The sequence below is a fragment of the Loxodonta africana genome, chromosome 7, assembly GCF_030014295.1.
Source record: "Loxodonta africana isolate mLoxAfr1 chromosome 7, mLoxAfr1.hap2, whole genome shotgun sequence".
Lineage (NCBI taxonomy): Eukaryota > Metazoa > Chordata > Mammalia > Proboscidea > Elephantidae > Loxodonta > Loxodonta africana.
In genome coordinates, this window is record NC_087348.1 from 4,802,192 (window position 1) to 4,819,242 (window position 17,051).

The following is a 17,051-nucleotide window of genomic DNA, read 5'->3' on the forward strand; positions in this document are numbered from 1 at the left end:
CTCTGGTGGCTGAGGCAGATTCCTGTGACCACTATGTCTCCTAGCTAGACAACTCTCCAATGTGGACTGGGAAATCCACTAGTAATTCTTTCAAAATTCCACAAACGCTCCAAGTCCTCCAGAAAATAGAGTTCAAAAACAGATTTGGGTTAGTTTTCAGAAGAGCGTGTACATGTATAGCTAAATATTACAGTTAATAAATATACATTAGTTAAAATGAAGGCACGGTAGAAAAGTGAACCACAAGATGTTGAGATAATAAAAAAAAGCTTACTTTTTTTGAAGTTTACGATTTTTTTCTGCCTGTCCTCCCAGTTTGCTAAGTCCCAAGGCATCTGGAGATGAGTTATCTGCCTCTGAACCACCAGCTACAAGGAAGAAAAGCAGTCCAAACACTGAGAGTCAGTCGACACAGCAGCGTTTTGGGTGAACAGCGGTGAACAGGTAGCAGGACTCCCTGGGTGGCATCAACGGTTAAGCTCTCGGTTGTTAACCGAAAGGCTGGGGGCTTGAGTCCACCCAGAGGCACCTCAGAAGAAAGGCCTGGCGATCTACTTCTGAAAAACCAGCCACTGAAAACCCCGTGGAGCGCAGATCTACTCGGACACGCACAGGGTCGCTCCAAGTCGGAACTGACTCAACGGCAACTGGTTTTTGGTTTTAAATAGGTAGATGAGTATTTGTAAGGTATGTTGTTCTCACTGGGTGCTGTCATGTCGATTCTGACTCACAGCCACCCTACAGGACTGAGCAGAACTGCCCCACAGGTTTCCAAGACTGTAATCTTTACAGATACAAAGAAGCAGAGCCAGGATGCTCCCTAACAGTGAAGACCAAAAGACTTGATCTCAAGTACTCTGGACATGTAATCAGGAGGCACCAGTCCCTGGAGAAGGACGTTATGCTTGGTAGAGGGTCAGCGAAAAAGACGAAGACCCTCAACAAGATGGGACTGACACGGTGGCTACAACATGGGCTCTAACACAGCAGTGCCTGTGAAGATGGTGCAGGGCCGGGCAGCACCGGGCAGGCTGCCAGGTCTTTTTCTCCTGTGGTGCAGATGGCAGGCTGATCGAAACCGCCGAACTTTCGGACAGCAGCCAAGCAGCTAACCATCGTACCACCAGGCCTCTTTTTGCAAGGTACAGAGTTAAACAATTCCTACAGGCTACGGTTTTTGCTAGACAACCCAACACAAAGCTGTCTAAGAAACAGACACTTTTTATACCTACAAAAGGCGAAATCACTCAGGGCAAAGGAATGTCAACTGTGGGTCTCTGATTCACCTGTGTATCAGCTGAGCAATGCACACCCTCTGAGCTCTGGCTTTGGAGGGACGGTTAGATGGGGGTGGCTGTGTGCAAGACCCCTTGTCGGAGCTGTGGGCAAGCACACATCTCTCTCCCTCCCCTACCCCAAGGTGTCAAAAGTATACAGAATGTCAACCAACCTTGCCCCAGGGATTCTCTGCCAGTCTGTCCAGGTCGACCTTTCTCTTTCTTGCCAAACAAGCGGCCGATGGAGGACTTAATGCCCTTCTTCTTGGGAGCCTTGTGGAGCGAGTCCTGGCTACTGTTACTGCTGCTGGGGTTGCTCACGTGACCGTCCTGGGAGCCTGTTGAGCTTCGAAAAAGGAAGACCATTTCATCTCTAACCTTTGCCCTCATCGCAACAAAGCAGTTCAGTTATATTAGCTTAGAACATCTCACAGTTCAAATGGTGGGTCTTCAAGCCGCAGAACAAAGTGCTCAAGTCTCCATTACCCAAATCCTCACGCAATGCAGTATGCACGCTAACGGTGTGATACAATGATGTAACGATAGCAGCGTGATGTAATGACGTAACGATAGCAGCGTGATCTAATGATGTAACGATGGCAGCGTGATGTAATGATGTAACGATGGCAGCGTAATCTAATGATGTAATGATGGCAGCGTGATCTAATGATGTAATGATAGCAGCGTGATCTAATGACGTAACGATAGCAGTGTGACGTACCGATAGCAGCATGATACCATAATGTAAGGATAACAGAACTGTTGCTGGGGAGCTGAGATGCTGCTCTGTGGCTCTGCCTCACAGGGAACACCCGCACCCACCATGCGGGGTCCTCTCAGGGAGTGAGGCCAGGCTCCTGGGCAGCCAGGGGAGCAGCCGGCGGGCGAGTGCTGCCTCGGGGATCAGAAAACCTGAGTTCCCATTCCCGGCAGCTATGCAAGCTGCTGCCCGATAATCTGTTTCCTCGTCTGTGAAATGGGAGCCGGGTTTTAACTACTGGCAGGACTGTGGCAAAGCTGATATACATGACCCACATCATGTATGGCCTGGTCCATTACAAAAATTCAACGAGGGGTAGCTTGAAAAAGGGGTGTGTTAGTAACAAAACAGCTTACTGGGTCCCTCGGAGGAAGCACTGGGCAGGGTGACTTGGAACTCTGAGTAGCTTGCAAAAGGACAAGAAGCACCTGAGTCACTGTCTGTCCATCTGTCAGGCAGAGCCACACAGATCTCAGGGCAGACCCATCAGAAACTTCTAATCTGCTGGGTACGTTCTCCATCAATAACAGAAGGGAATTTCTCAGACTGGTCAAATTTGTAGGCTCTAAAGAAATAATCTTTTTCTACATTTGTTGATGCAGTAAAACCTACGAGAGCCAGAACTCAATGGAACCACCTTGTTTTTCTAGGGCTCACAAGTTTTCTGCCTTTGACAGGGTGCAGTCACCACTTTTCTACGCTCTCTATTAGTGGAAAATAGTTGTGTTTTCCTTCTCTGACAGGTTTCTGCCTTACACAGGCTCCCACTTCTGCAGGTTTCCCTGTATAACTGAATTGCTCCCTCTCCACAGCCACTCTGCCCACACAGACATGCACCTGCAGCTGGATCGCGCTGCAGCCTGAAGCAGGTGTACCCAAGGGATAGCAGCTAAGTCAACACACCTATGTTCACTAGGGTTACAGGGAAAAAGACTGACAGGTCTGTCAGGACTGACCACCCAACCCCAGACTGGTCTAGGGTGGGCGGCCAGTGCGAGGGTGGCATGCTCCTTACTTCCGTATGTCCCTGATGTCCTCGTGGCTGACGGTGTGCAAGGCCCCCTTGTGTAGCCTGTCTAGCCGGAGTGACCGTGGGGAGGAGGGTGGGGACGTCTCACATTTTATCGTTGTCTTGTCATCTCGTACCTCTTCTCTGGAAGCTGGTAACTGAGGGGTTGAGAGAAGCGTACAATGAGTCCACAGCGAGCTGTGAGAAAGCCACACAGCCCTTAAATTATCATGACAAATGCATCTGAAAATCTGTTAGCCATGCTTTCTGCTAAGTGCAAGATGCCTGTTTCAGTTGAACGCTGTCATACAGGGCTGTCTTACTGACGAGAAGCGGGGGGCCCGCGGCTCACAGCAGAGCCAAACCTCGCAGGAAGCCGGCCCTCGCCTCTGCCTCAGCACCACCCTCACAGCACCTGGCTCCGCCCTCCAGAGAATTCCAGGCCTTTTGTGAGGACAAGCACTGGAGGGTCAGGCAAGACGGGGACAGTGCCCCTGAAGAGGCATCATTATAGGTTTTAGACAGCTTAGGTGAAATAATCCTAGCTATATCATTCACAAAAGATCTTTTTCCAACTCAGGTTTTTCCTTTCTGTAAAGGAACGTGGGTGTGTGGAGCGTGGGGGTGAGAAGAGGATGGTTGCACTGCTGTTAACAGATGCACCCCTTAGCATGCAGACACGGCTTATTTCTAAATTTGGGTTTTGTGTTTTTGACACAGGCCTGGATCACATGAACCATTGGCACAGTGATCACTCCTTGAACGGTAAGACATGAACAGTTGACATCTGCCTTTCTAATAGGATTTTAATGGGATTGTGCAAAGAATATCAACCCCATCGCAGCGCCACAATGGTTCAGTGAGAACCAGCTGGAAAAGCGCTAAGTAGAGCTGAGAGTGTAAGATATCATCTTCATCGACAGGTGGATAAATTCTGGGCCCTCCCCTATTTTCTAGGAGTGATCAATACAAAACAGGGATAGATTTCAACTTCAGGTTTAAAAAACCACCTGTAAGGAAAAGAGCAAGCTAGGGAGCAATGTCTGCGGCTGAGGTGACCCAGCTGCACGAGAACAAGCCTGCCCACGTTTCAAAGCCCAGCTAGCTCAGCGGGCACCTCCCTAGGGTAGTCTCGCTCAGCCAGCCTGGTCTGCTCCCTCCTCCTCCTGCACCCCTCTGGGAAGGGGCACCCACCCAGCACTTGCACCTGGCTTCTGCACCATCCTGACGGACCTCTCCTAGACTCGTGAGCTCCAGGAAAGCGGGGCACCATCTTGGCAGGCCTCACTAACACTGAGAAGGAAGAGGAAGGTGACGTGCCAGGGGTGGTGCTGGGCCTACTGACCCGCAGGGCGGCGCTGCTGGGCTGACTGACCTGCAGGGCAGTGCTGGGGCTGCGCTGCTGGGCTGGTCCCCTATCTCACTGTACAGATGGCACAGGACTGTGGCCACCTGGTGGAATACCACTCTGTCATCATCTTCCCTTAATGGGAAAGCAGACCAGGGCACAAAGGGGGTGAATGGTATCCCCACGGTCACAAACTCACCAGAAGGGGAGGCTGAAGGCAAGCGGTACATGTAGCTCAGGGCACTGCACTGCCCAGGAGCTCACACACAAGCTGCTGCCCAGCGGGTGTGCACAGACCCTGGGGAGCACCCAGCTGCCCTGAGGTCTGGGGGCTGTCCTGCAAGCACCCAAGCAGGCTGGGGTGGATGTGGGGACAGAGGCTGAGTGGGGCATGGAAACCATGAGGCAGGAACTGTGGTCGACATAAAGAGCAACCACTAACCAGGTCTGTTCCTCTGTGCACTGCACTTCCTCCAAGCCCTCCACCAGGAACGCTCTACGGAGTGAGTGTCTGGAGGACAGGAGGCCGGAGGTGACATGGGGACGGGTGCAGGTGGTGAAAGCTGACCCCACTGCTCGCTGACGGTGTGACTGGGCGTACCGCGGGGCCCTCTACACCCCAGGCTCCACATCTGTAAGATGGGCCCAATAACGGGAGTCAGCGAGGACCAAACAAGATAAGAGATGTGTGACGCTCCCCACCCTGGGCCTGGCAGGATAAACGTGGGCTATGATGATGGCTGTTAGTAAAATTTGGTTTTCCCAAATCGAAAAACTACGGAAACTCTCTTCAATAACGTCTCATTTTTAAAAACTTCATCTATTATACGTAACATGCAACACTCAGGAAGGGGAGAAAGGCAAATTCTTACTGGTCCTAATCTTCTATGAAAACCAATGCTGATCAATTCCCATCAGAAGACATCATCATACGTCATGTGTTGGACAAGCTTATACATTCTCATTACAACTGCAACTGTCCACTGTTACACGACAGCACAGAGTTACACTGACGTAGACCGTAACATGCACTCTTCAATACGTCACAGAGAAACAAAAACATCTGAAATCACTGAAAATGTTACCTTTCTACGGTGTTTCCTTAAATCACTAGGCTGAGAGGCGCATGCGAAGAAATAAAGAGAAACCAGACTTACTGCAGGCTCTGACGTTAAAAACGTTAAGGATCAGTACAGGCAAAAACATCACACCGTGAACGGGAGGGCGGGGTGAGTGAGGGGGGACTCCGAAACGCGGCTGGAAGTGACGTTTCTCCATCACAGGATTTACCCATACAATAACCGGAGGTTTGTTAGAGAAGTGCTGGACGTTAAGAGATAAAATCCCGTTACACTAGAGACTGTTCCAGCAGGGCACTCTGTATAGCAAAGGCCCAGTAACTGTAGCGCCAGATGCTCTACAGCTTGGTTTCCTTAATGAAAAACATATCACACTTTTAAATATCCTGGTTGATGAAGAAGTTATTGTAATACCTAATACAAAACTAAACAAACCTACTATTAATCACCTATTGGATACTAACATAATATCCTTACCTAGAGTTTGATCCACCACTTCTCAAAAATAATTGCATCCAAAATTAAAGGCATGCTGTGAAAAACGCATGAGAACAAAGGCTGCCATAAAAGCAGGTGGAGTGGCTCCATCTTACACCTGTAATTCATGTGAAAAGTCAGCCCATGAAACACATCAGCCATGCGTTTTCAGGGAGTGGGTGAGATTTACAGTCTGGAAGACAGGGAACAGAACCAGGAACTACACTGTCTGTGTGAAGCTGCCATGGACTGCACACCTGGTGGGGAAGTACACTGTCTGTGTAAAGCTGCCATGGACCGCACACCTGGTGGGGAAGTACACTGTGTGAAGCTGCCATGGACTGCACACCTGGTGGGGAAGTACACTGTCTGTGTGAAGCTGCCATGGACCGCACACCTGGTGGGGAAGTACACTGTGTGAAGCCGCCATGGACTGCACACCTGGTGGGGAAGTACACTGTCTGTGTGAAGCCGCCATGGACCGCACACCTGGTGGGGAAGTACACTGTGTGAAGCCGCCATGGACTGCACACCTGGTGGGGAAGTACACTGTCTGTGTGAAGCCGCCATGGACCGCACACCTGGTGGGGAAGTACACTGTGTGAAGCCGCCATGGACTGCACACCTGGTGGGGAAGTACACTGTCTGTGTGAAGCTGCCATGGACCGCACACCTGGTGGGGAAGTACACTGTGTGAAGCTGCCATGGACTGCACACCTGGTGGGGAAGTACACTGTCTGTGTGAAGCTGCCATGGACCGCACACCTGGTGGGGAAGTACACTGTGTGAAGCCGCCATGGACTGCACACCTGGTGGGGAAGTACACTGTCTGTGTGAAGCCGCCATGGACCGCACACCTGGTGGGGAAGTACACTGTGTGAAGCCACCATGGACTGCACACCTGGTGGGGAAGTACACTGTCTGTGTGAAGCTGCCATGGACTGCACACCTGGTGGGGAAGTACACTGTGTGAAGCCGCCATGGACTGCACACCTGGTGGGGAAGTAAACTGTCTGTGTGAAGCTGCCATGGACCATACACCTGGTGGGGAAGTACACTGTCTGTGTGAAGCTGCCATGGACCATACACCTGGTGGGGAAGTACACAGCCCGTGTGAAGCTGCCATGGACTGTACACCTGGTGGGGAAGTACACTATCTGTGTGAGGCTGCCATGGACTGCACACCTGGTGGGGAAGTACACTGTGTGAAGCCGCCATGGACTACACAGCTGGTGGGGAAGTACACTGTTTGTGTGAAGCCGCCATGGACTGCACACCTGGTGGGGAAGTACACTTTCTGTGTGAAGCTGCCACGGACTGCACACTCGGTGGGTTACAGCTTCATGGAGGAAACGTCTCACCTATCAACTACAGAGCTCCTCTGAGTGAAAACTGCCCATGGCGTGCCTTTATACATATCTGCTATGCACTGATACACTAATTGCAATTCATTGCTACTGGGGAAAAAAAATCAGTTTTTAATGAGAAATGAGGACAAAGCAGAAAAAAAGGCCCACTAATAAAGCAGGCGATCAGCCCAAGCGTTGCTGCTCGTCACCTGGGCGTGCGGTGTGAGATGGCTACAGCACAGGGGAGGGCTGGGAGGGGAGGTGGACGCATGGACTACGGACAGATGGGGGCCTGAGGCCTGGGTTAAAAATGGGTCTGCAGATGGCTATAATCATAAAACAAACACCAGGATGACAAGGAGGTCAAAAGCAACCACAGGAGCACAGACCGTCAGCCAGCACATGGAACTGTGAACACAGGAAAAACACACACAACTGGTTTTACAGCCGTGCTTGGCGGAAATCAGCAAGAAACCGCAGGGAAACTGCCCAAGGGGGTAAAGTATTAATTAGCTCATTAGCTAATGATGTAAACGAGAGAAACGGCAGGTCAAAACACTGCAAAACAGGCTGGTTACCCCTTCCTGTGCCACTAAAATGATTCATAGTTGATTTAACTATCTGCTGGCTAACAACACTGCCAAAATGGAAATGGAGGGTAACAGAACGTCGTACACAGGAATCCACATGGCACAAGGGCAGCGCAACCACAAAGCCCAAACCGATACACTACAAAGCCGTACAACGTTCTCAGAGTGCAGACTGCTGCCAACACCAGAAGGTCAGCACGTGTGTAGATCCCAGGCAGACAGGGAAGGAGGCCACCTGCTTTCTCAGGATACCATGAAGCGAGCGACCTGGCTTTTATGGGATGTGGATGGGAGGACCCTGCCGAGCCGGATCCTAAGAGAACCTCCCAGCTCCCTTGTTGACCGGCAGGTCCTGCGCCCTCCACTGAGGGATCCCTAATGTAAAGCCAGATGCCAGCCCCCGTTGTACACTGTCTCTCTGCCATGAGGCCTGCCTATGCGAGTTTTACTTTTGTTCAACTGTCCATTCCTCAAAACCCAAACCCAAACCCAAACCCATGGTTGTCGAGTTGACTCTGACCCACAGCGACCCCACAGGGAAGGGCAGAACTGCCCCCAGGGTTTCCAAGGCATAAACCTTTATGGAAGCAGACTGCCACATCCTTCTCCCACAGAGCGGCTGGTGGGTTTGAACGGCCGCCCTTTCGGTTAACAGCCGAGTGCGTAACCACTGTGTCATCCGGGCTCCTTAAAAGGAACCCTAAACCAAACCAAGCCCACCGCCATCAAGTCAATTCCGACACGCAGTGACCCCAGAGGTCAGAGGAGAACTGCCTGCCCCATAGGGGTTCCAAGGTCACAAATCTTTAGGACGCAGGCTGCCACATGTTTCTCCTGCAGAGGGGCCGGAGGGACAAACCGCTGACCTTTGGGTTAGCAGCCAAGCGCTTTAACCACTGCGCCACCAGGGCTCCTTTTGTCTACTGCTACAGAACAGAAAATATTTCCCCTTCTGGCTGCTGTTTCTACAAAGTCACGTGAATACAGTCTTCCGATGAGTCAACGACAACACACGCACTGGCCCCTCCAATGTTAGAGTGAACTTGGCACGGTGCTATCTGCGGAGTGATTAGACACTAGCTGCTTTTTAAAATCTCCAGCCTCTGAGGGCAATGCAAGCACCCACTGTCCTTCTGGGTGAACAAGCATATCCATCAGGCACAGGACTCATGCACAGGACTCACGCACAGGACTCACGCACAGGATGCAAGCCCGGTGTGCTAGAAGCGAGGGAGTGGGCCGCGCAGGAGAGAAGGCAAAGACTTACTAGAGTCATGATGCCCAGTCGGTCTACTTCCCTGGCGGGACTCTGGGGGATCCTTCTCGGGGTGGAGCGGCCGCTGCCTGGAGGGGAGGAGCCAGCCAGTGATGGGGCAGGATATGGGGGGATAGAGCTCATTGATCTAAAACGATCAAGATTGTCCAGACTCCCGCTCCCGACTCTGCTCTCGATCTCCTCGGCCCGCTGCTCTGCGCTCTCCTTCTCCTCCTGAATCAACCTGAAAGGAAGCACAGCAGCTCAGCCTTACTCAGCAGCCCGGAGATGAGGGGGCCCCGATCTCCACACCCACCCTCCTCCTCTGGGCTGTGAGCAGTGGGACTCCAGGAACCAGGTGCTCCAACAAGAAGCACTGTGGCAAAAATGACCGACTTTCCATCTTTTTAATCAACTGAATTTTGGAACAAGAAGGAAATCCTCTACCAAGTCTTGTAAAGTTGGTTCTGATAAAAGTTATGCTTGATTTTCCCCATGTACACGGAAACCTGGGTGGGGGCTGGCTGGCAACTCTTTCTAAGGTTTCAGCGAATAACCTCCTCACTACACGATGAGATACTTCAGTTCCACAGCCCACCCCCCACCCTGCTCAGAGCTGCCACTATCAGTTTCTTCAAGTGCAAGTCAAGAACTTCGACACAACTAGGGAACGAATCCATGAAGCGATGAGCAGTTTCCAGACATCTAAGTCTCCAGACTAAATGAAAATGCTGGGCTGATTTTTTTTTAAGTTTAAATTCAAACCTCAGTGTGATCTGAAGGAATTGCCTACTAGCCCACCTGAGCGCCCTGCTTCACATCAACCATGCTGCACGAAGCTGCGATTCAAGGTTAAGTCTCCCATCCTGAAGGGCGGCCAATGATTACACAGTGATTTTAATATGTGACTGTGCCAATCATAATTATTCTAATATTAAAGTACTGGGAGCCTGTAGAACCCTTTCCAATGAAAGCTCTACTTACAAATCCTAAACATGTTCTGTTCTTATTAACAGAAAAAAAATCTAAAAGTCAGTGGTTGAAATTACCACTTAAGCTAGTTCAACGTGTTGCATAAGAAAAAAACCCACTTTTCAACCAGAGCACTGTAAAAATTAAAAATACAGGCATATAATACCTCGTTGGCATTGGTTGTGTGCCGTTTAGCCAATTCAGACTCATAGCGACCCTACAGGACAGAGCAGAACTGCCCCATAGGGTTTCCAAGGAGCAGCTGGTGGGTTCAAACTGCTGACCTTTCGATCAGCAGTCTGAGCTCTGAACCACTGCGCCACCAGGGCTCCCTATAATGCTTTGGCATTCCTGTTTCTCATAACGACGGGGAAAGGCTATCCAAGCCCTTCAGCAGCATTTACAGATGGCGTGTGAGAAGTCAGCGTGTGAGGCCAGCAGCCTAGGCAGGGGAATCTTTCCTTCAAAGTCTCCAGCCCTCTCTGATGCGGATTCTGCTGACCTTTTCCTGGTCACCTCATGTTCCCGCCAGGCAGGAATGGGGACTTCTGCCTGTTAGCGTTACAAGAACAAAACGTGGCCAGCAACCCCACCCGCGGCAATGTGAAGTCACACTGCAGTGCGACAGATCATTTATATGGCCTTTCTTGCCATGGTCTTCTAACTCCTACCAGATGCCTGGGTGGGGCTATGCAAATAAGGTCCTTGTGGCCCACCAAGGGGGTTGGACAGCTTGCTAACAATGCAAAAGAGGTGCGTGGAACCCTAATGAGGGGATTGGTAAGTTTTGCCATCCCACTAGGCTAAAATGAACCATCCCAAAGGTTGAGGCGGGGGGTCTCGGTATCACTAAGAAGAGACAAGAGCACAGTGAATCCTCTGGGCCCGAGGTCTCTGCGCTGAGGAACTCCTAGACCCAAGACAAACAGAGAGAACTGTAACACTGGAGACGGTGCAATACGGTGAGAAGCAGTGGCAGAGAAACGGTGGCAGCAACCAGGAGACCGGCAAGAGATGGCGTAGTGAGCTTCTCAGCCCAGAGTAAAGTGGTTACAGTGGGTGTGCCAATCCACAGAGGGAGAAAGCCTTCGGGCAGGAGGCTTCCTACCAGAGTAGGGTGCCTATGGGCACTTGTCAGTGGAGCTAGGTTCACTGTCTCACACACCAAGAAAGCTGAGCACCTTTAGGCCAAGACTTACTGTTGCAGTGAGATAACTCTGGGTACTCACGGCAGAGCTAAACTAAATAGCTCTGTAACACTTGCCTGAGCAGGACAGAGACCAGGTTGAAGGGGCGAAGAGAGAGGCCTCCCTATGGGCACAGCTGAGAGGAGGCTGTCCTGATCAAAGAACTATATCCTGAGTCACCCTTGATCCTGAATCGTAGCCTGTTACTTCCCTAATAGACCCCATAACTGTGAGCGTTGTCTGCGAGTTCTGTGTGGTCACTGCAACAAATTATTGAACCCAGGAGAGAAACAGAGTGCCCTGGGAGGGACAGCTGGTGTCAGAATTGGTAAAAAGGATGGAGAGAGGAGGAATATCTGACCTCTGCTTCATAGGAATCAGGTAATGATTCTCTTTCCCCTTTGTGAAGTTAGACAAGGAGGTCCAACGATGCCACCATGCCATTTTTACACACACACGTGCACACACGCACATGGGAGCCCCTCATCTGGACTCAGGACAGGATGTGGCATGCTGAGCACACAGAGCTGACCTCAGGGGGCTCCCCTGGACAGGTTGTGGCATGCTGAGTGTACAGAGCTGACCTCAGGGGGCTCCCCTAGATGGGCCAGGGTGGGCACAGGGCCGCCAGGCCTCTTCTGCGCTATAAGAGTCATTCTCTGGATTCCCATTTCATGGTGGCACGCTGTTTTAGAAATTTCCCATTTTAAAGGCTAACAGAGTTTCTAAAGGAAAGAGCTAAGTACTCATGAGATTAAAAGATTCAGACACACACCCGACAGTGAGTCTCTCCCCGGCTCTCCACTGTGTCCCCGCCCCTGCGGCAGGCCTTCCCTCTGCGCTCCGGATGAGGCTGTCCTCCTGCATCAGCCTCTGTCCCAGCATGTTCTCATCTCACCCATCCTGCCAGGCTCAGCTCTCGCACAGCTGTAGGACTGCCAGGCTCGGCTCTTGCACAGCTGTAGGACTGGACAAGCCCAGCTGTCTGCGGACCCCCAGTGCGGTGTCCCGTGAGCTCCCCTGCGGGCTCCCCAGCTAGGCCCATGACATCTGACACAATGCAGAGGAGCCATCGTGGTGGACAGAGTGCCAGAATTACTTGAGTTTTATGCATCAAGGGTAGTCTCAGACCTTCAAATGTGTCAAGCAGAATTTAAGTAAGCTTTTTTTAATAATTACGGAACATTTAAAAGATGTTTCCCAGACTTTCCAAGAGGAACAAGATAAACCACGGTGTTTCACGCCACGCTGCGCACAGGACACCCACCTGATCTCTTTGTTGATAGCGTCCAGCTGTTCCTGCAGCATCAGGGCTAATGTCTGGGCGTCGGCCTGCCCACTGGGCGACAGCAGGTCGACAGAGCTGAAGAGAGTGTCTCTGTCGTCTTCCCCGTCAGACATGTCCACGTCACTCTCAAACGCTTGTGCAACATTTGCCAAGACGCTGGCTTGTTGGGCACGCTCCCAGTCCTGTTCGTTAAGCGTTTGTACCTATAAACAAGAAAACCAGATCTCAGCCAAGAAGGAAAATCACGGCATTAGTGAAAAAAAAGAGGAGCTTAAAAGAGATCTATCAGAGACTTTCAAAAAATGTTTACATGAAAAAGATTTTAGAAAAATGGGTTATGCCTATTAGAGGGTGACATCTATTAAACAGAGACAATTTATGAAACGGGGGTAGGAGAATAATCCCTTTCTCAGACTGCCTCGTAAGAGTAACGTCTTCAGGTGGATATGAGGCACCTCCCCAGCATTACTCACAATGATGCCATGACTGAGCCAGAAACAAAACCTGGAAGTTAATCAAGTACGTCTGTGCCAGGACAGCTGCCCTAATGGGAAATCTAAAAACATTAATTACATCAGTTGGGTTCACCTCAGTTGCCAAACATTTTCCAAGTGTCACCAAGTAACATTACAGCTACTCTGGGTTTCAATGTCCTCCCTTTTCTGAAGCTGGTACTAAGAAGCACTGAAAAAGCAAAAATGGGCAGCAGAATGGAAGCAATGAAGAGGGAGCCCATCAGACGACGTAATTATGACTTGGCAACTAAGTTTTCTAGAGAAACGCTGAGCTCTCTTGCAAGATTAACAAATAACACTTTTAACAAATAACGCTTATACTGAGCATGTCCAACAAGCACTGTGCATGCTGGGGGGCAGTGGAACTTCTCTCCTTCAAGGTGACTCACGCCTGCTCCTCCCTCTTCAAGCCTCTCTCAGTTGATGGTGGTTCCCAATTCACTGATAAGAAAGCAAAGCAACCAGAAGAGAATTTCTTGACATCCCATGGCATATTGCCACCTCCCTGGCCTGTGCCCACGTGCTTGGCCTCCCTCTCGAGATGACCGATGAGTGCCTGCGGTAGGACGGATTGCTTTCGTATGGCCTTTCTCTCCCACCAAATGACTGGGTGGGACCATGCAAATAAGGTGTATAGAACCCTAATGAGGGGATTAGTCAGTTTTGCCATGCCGCTAGGCTTAAAAGAGAGCCAATTACAGAGCAGAGAGGGCATCTCACCAAGGAAGAAGGGCCAAGAACAGAGCACATCCTTTGGACCTGGGATCCCTGAGCTGAGAAGTGGTGGCAGAGAGATGGCGGCAGGAGAGACCTGCAGGAAAGACCAGCAGGAGATGGCGCAGGGCTTCCCAGCCCATGGAGCAAGAAAACTGAACGTCCTTGGGCAGGAAGCTTGCTGGTGGAGTACGGTGCCTCTGGGCACTTGGTGGAGCTAGGTTTGCTGACCCACAGAGCTAGAGCTGAGCACCTTTGGGCGAGGCTTACTGACAGAGTCGAGTGCCTATGGGCACTTATCGGCACAGCTGAAAAAGCTTGAGGGGCAGAGGCCAGGCCAAAGAGCCAAGGGCCAGAGAGAGACCTGCCTGCAGGCACGGCTGAGAAAAGGCTGTCCTGATGGAAGAACTTTATCCTGAGCATTCCTGATTCTGAGTAGTCCTGTTACTTCCCTAATAAACCCCATAATCGTGAGTACTGTCTATGAGTTCTGCGTAGCCGCTGCAACGAACTATCAAAACCAGCAGAGAAGCAGAGGGTGCGTGGGAGGGACGGCTGGTGTCAGAACCAGTAAAGATGGCCCAGAGAGAAGGCACATCTAACTTCTGCCTCGTAAGAATCAGCCTTGGGCTGCTGGTCTTGATTCTCCCTCGTCCCTGTGAAGTTAGAGGTCAGACGCCACCCCCACATTGTTTTCACAGGGCCAGTTCTCCTATCTTGGGCTTTCTCAGTGACCTCTCGCCATTAATTTACCCCTCTCTCTGGAATAATCAATTTTCCCCTTTGTACTGAATCATTCCCAAGAGCCTAAGAAAATAACAGAAACCACAAAACTTTTACTCCCGTGTGTCCTTCCGGCTAGCAGTCCATTTCTCTAACCATGATGTAACTCCTCCAAAGAGCTGTGTCCATTCTGCCTCCATGTCCTTACCCTGCGCCCTCGAGCTGGCGGCAAGCAGGCTCTGAGCACCGTCCCTCCAGCAGAACCAGCTGTGAAGTCTCCCACGGCCCCACGTCACTACACGCACTGGCCACTTCCTTGGCCCAGAACCAGGGTCAGGCTCACTGCCCTCCCCTCTCCCCTGAAGCAGCCTGCTCTCTTGGCTCTGGATCCCACCACTCCTGGTTTTCCTCCGACCTTGCTGGCCGCTCCTCCTCGGTCTGTTTCTTCTCAAGCTCCTCGACCTCTAATCTGCGAACCAGGCGCCCACGCGGCGACTCCCGTGAACCTCACCTCTACCACCAGGCGCCCACGCGGCGACTCCCGTGAACCTCACCTCTACCACCAGGCGCCCACGCGGCGACTCCCGTGAACCTCACCTCTACCACCAGGTGCCCATGCGGCGACTCCCGTGAACCTCATCTCTACCACCAGGCGCCCACGTGGCGACTTCCCCCAGTCTTGTAACTTTAAATACCACCCATATACTCATGACTCCTGAGCTTTTATGTCCAGCCTAGACTTCTTGCTTGGGTCCCAGACTAGAATACCCAACTGCCTTCTTGATACCTCTGCCTGGGCACCTAGTAGGCACATCAGCCATGACACTGCCAAAGCTGAGCCTGTCTTCCCCCATCCCTGCAGTCTTCCTCATCTCAGCCAGAAGACTCCTCCATCCTTCCAGGTGTTCAAGCCTAAACCCTCAGAGTCATCTTGACTCTTTTTTTCTTTCTCACTCTACATCCACTCCATCGAGAGCTCTCGTTGGCTTCACCTTACAATGTGGCCACAGTCCAATCATCCATTGGGAACTCTCATTGGCTCTGCCTTATGATGTGGCCACAGTCCAACCACCCATCAGGAACTCTCCTTGGCTCCGCCTTATGACGCGGCCACAGTCCAATCACCCATCGGGAACTCTTTGGCTCCGCCTTACGTGGACACAGTCTAATCACTTTTCACCATCTCCACAGCTATGCCCTGCTCCCTGTCAGCAGATGCTCTCACCTGGACTACTGCAATAGTCTCCTGATAGGTGTCCTTGCTCCCACCCTTTCCCTGTGAGAGTCTATGCTTAATACACCAGCCAGAACTATCCTTTTAAAATGCAAATACTACTACTTACAGTCTGAGTAAAACCTCCAATGGCTTCCTATTTCGCACAGAGTAAAGGCCCAGTCCTTATCCAGATGGTCAATCCCTCCAAACTCGCCTCCTATTGCTCTCTCCCTTGCTCTCTGCTCAGCCACCTTGGCCTCCTTGCTGGTCCTCAAACATGTAAGGCATGTTCCTGCTTCAGGTTCTGTCCACCTGTTGTCCCCACTGCCTGGTACACTCTTTCCCCAGATATCCCCCTGGCTACTTCCCTTTCTTCCTTCAGGTCTTGCTCAAAACACCCTCACGGTGAGGTCTCCCTGGATCCCATTTGAAATTGCTATTCCTCTCTTCACTCTACCACTCGGGTACTCCTGACTCCCCTTCCCTGCTTATTACCATCTGATATACTGCAGTGGTTCAAAATTACATTCACACGTCCTTTCACACAACTCCCTGTAAGACATGCACAATACCTCCCCTCCCCTTGAGTGTGGGCAGGACTTCGTAACTTGCTTCTAATGAAAAGAATAAAGTGACTGTGAAGGCGTGTGACTTCCAAGACGAGGACATCACAGGCACTGGGGCTTCCTCCATGCTCTTTCTTAGAATGTGAGTTCTTTCAAGAAAAAGTTTAAACACAGAAGAAAATAGTCTTTGATGGTTACGAGGGTGGGGAGGGAGGGAGAGGGGTATTCACTAACTAGATAAAGTAGACAAGAATTATCTTAGGTGGAGGGAAAGACAACACACAATATGGGGAAGTCAGCACAATTGGGATAAACCAAAAGCTAAGAAGCTTCCTGAATACAACCAAATACTTAAACGGACAGAGTAGCAGGGACAGGGGTCTGGGGACCTGGTTTCCGGGGACATCTAGGTCAACTGGCATAATAAAGTTTATTAAGAAAATGTTCTGCATCCCACTTTGCCGAGTGGCGTCTGGGGTCCTAAAAGCTTGGGAGTGGCCATCCAAGATGCATCAATTGGTCCCAACCCACCTGGGGCAAAGAAGAATGAAGAAAACCAAAGACACAAAGAAAATATGAGCCCAAGAGACAAAAAGGGCCACATAAACCAGAGACTCCATCAGCCAGAGACCAGAAAAACTAGATGGTGCCCGGCTACCACCAATGACTGCCCTGACAGGGAACACAACAGTCTGTCTCTGGCAGAGAGGGGAAAGTGGGGTGCAG

At 51.0% G+C, this 17,051-nt stretch overlaps 1 protein-coding gene across 6 annotated transcripts in view; it reads right to left on the reverse strand.

Moving 5' to 3' along the window:
- Window positions 1–17,051, reverse strand: part of PPFIA1 (PTPRF interacting protein alpha 1) — a 131,200-nt gene that overhangs the window by 33,575 nt on the left and 80,574 nt on the right. For all 6 annotated transcript variants that reach the window (XM_064287617.1, XM_064287619.1, XM_064287616.1 and 3 more), the window contains 5 exons: window positions 12,571–12,794; window positions 9,157–9,388; window positions 3,053–3,204; window positions 1,451–1,623; window positions 275–368 (listed from right to left, as the gene is read on the reverse strand). In XM_064287617.1, the coding sequence (XP_064143687.1) occupies window positions 275–368; window positions 1,451–1,623; window positions 3,053–3,204; window positions 9,157–9,388; window positions 12,571–12,794 (875 nt within the window). The remainder of the gene's footprint in view (window positions 1–274; window positions 369–1,450; window positions 1,624–3,052; window positions 3,205–9,156; window positions 9,389–12,570; window positions 12,795–17,051) is intronic.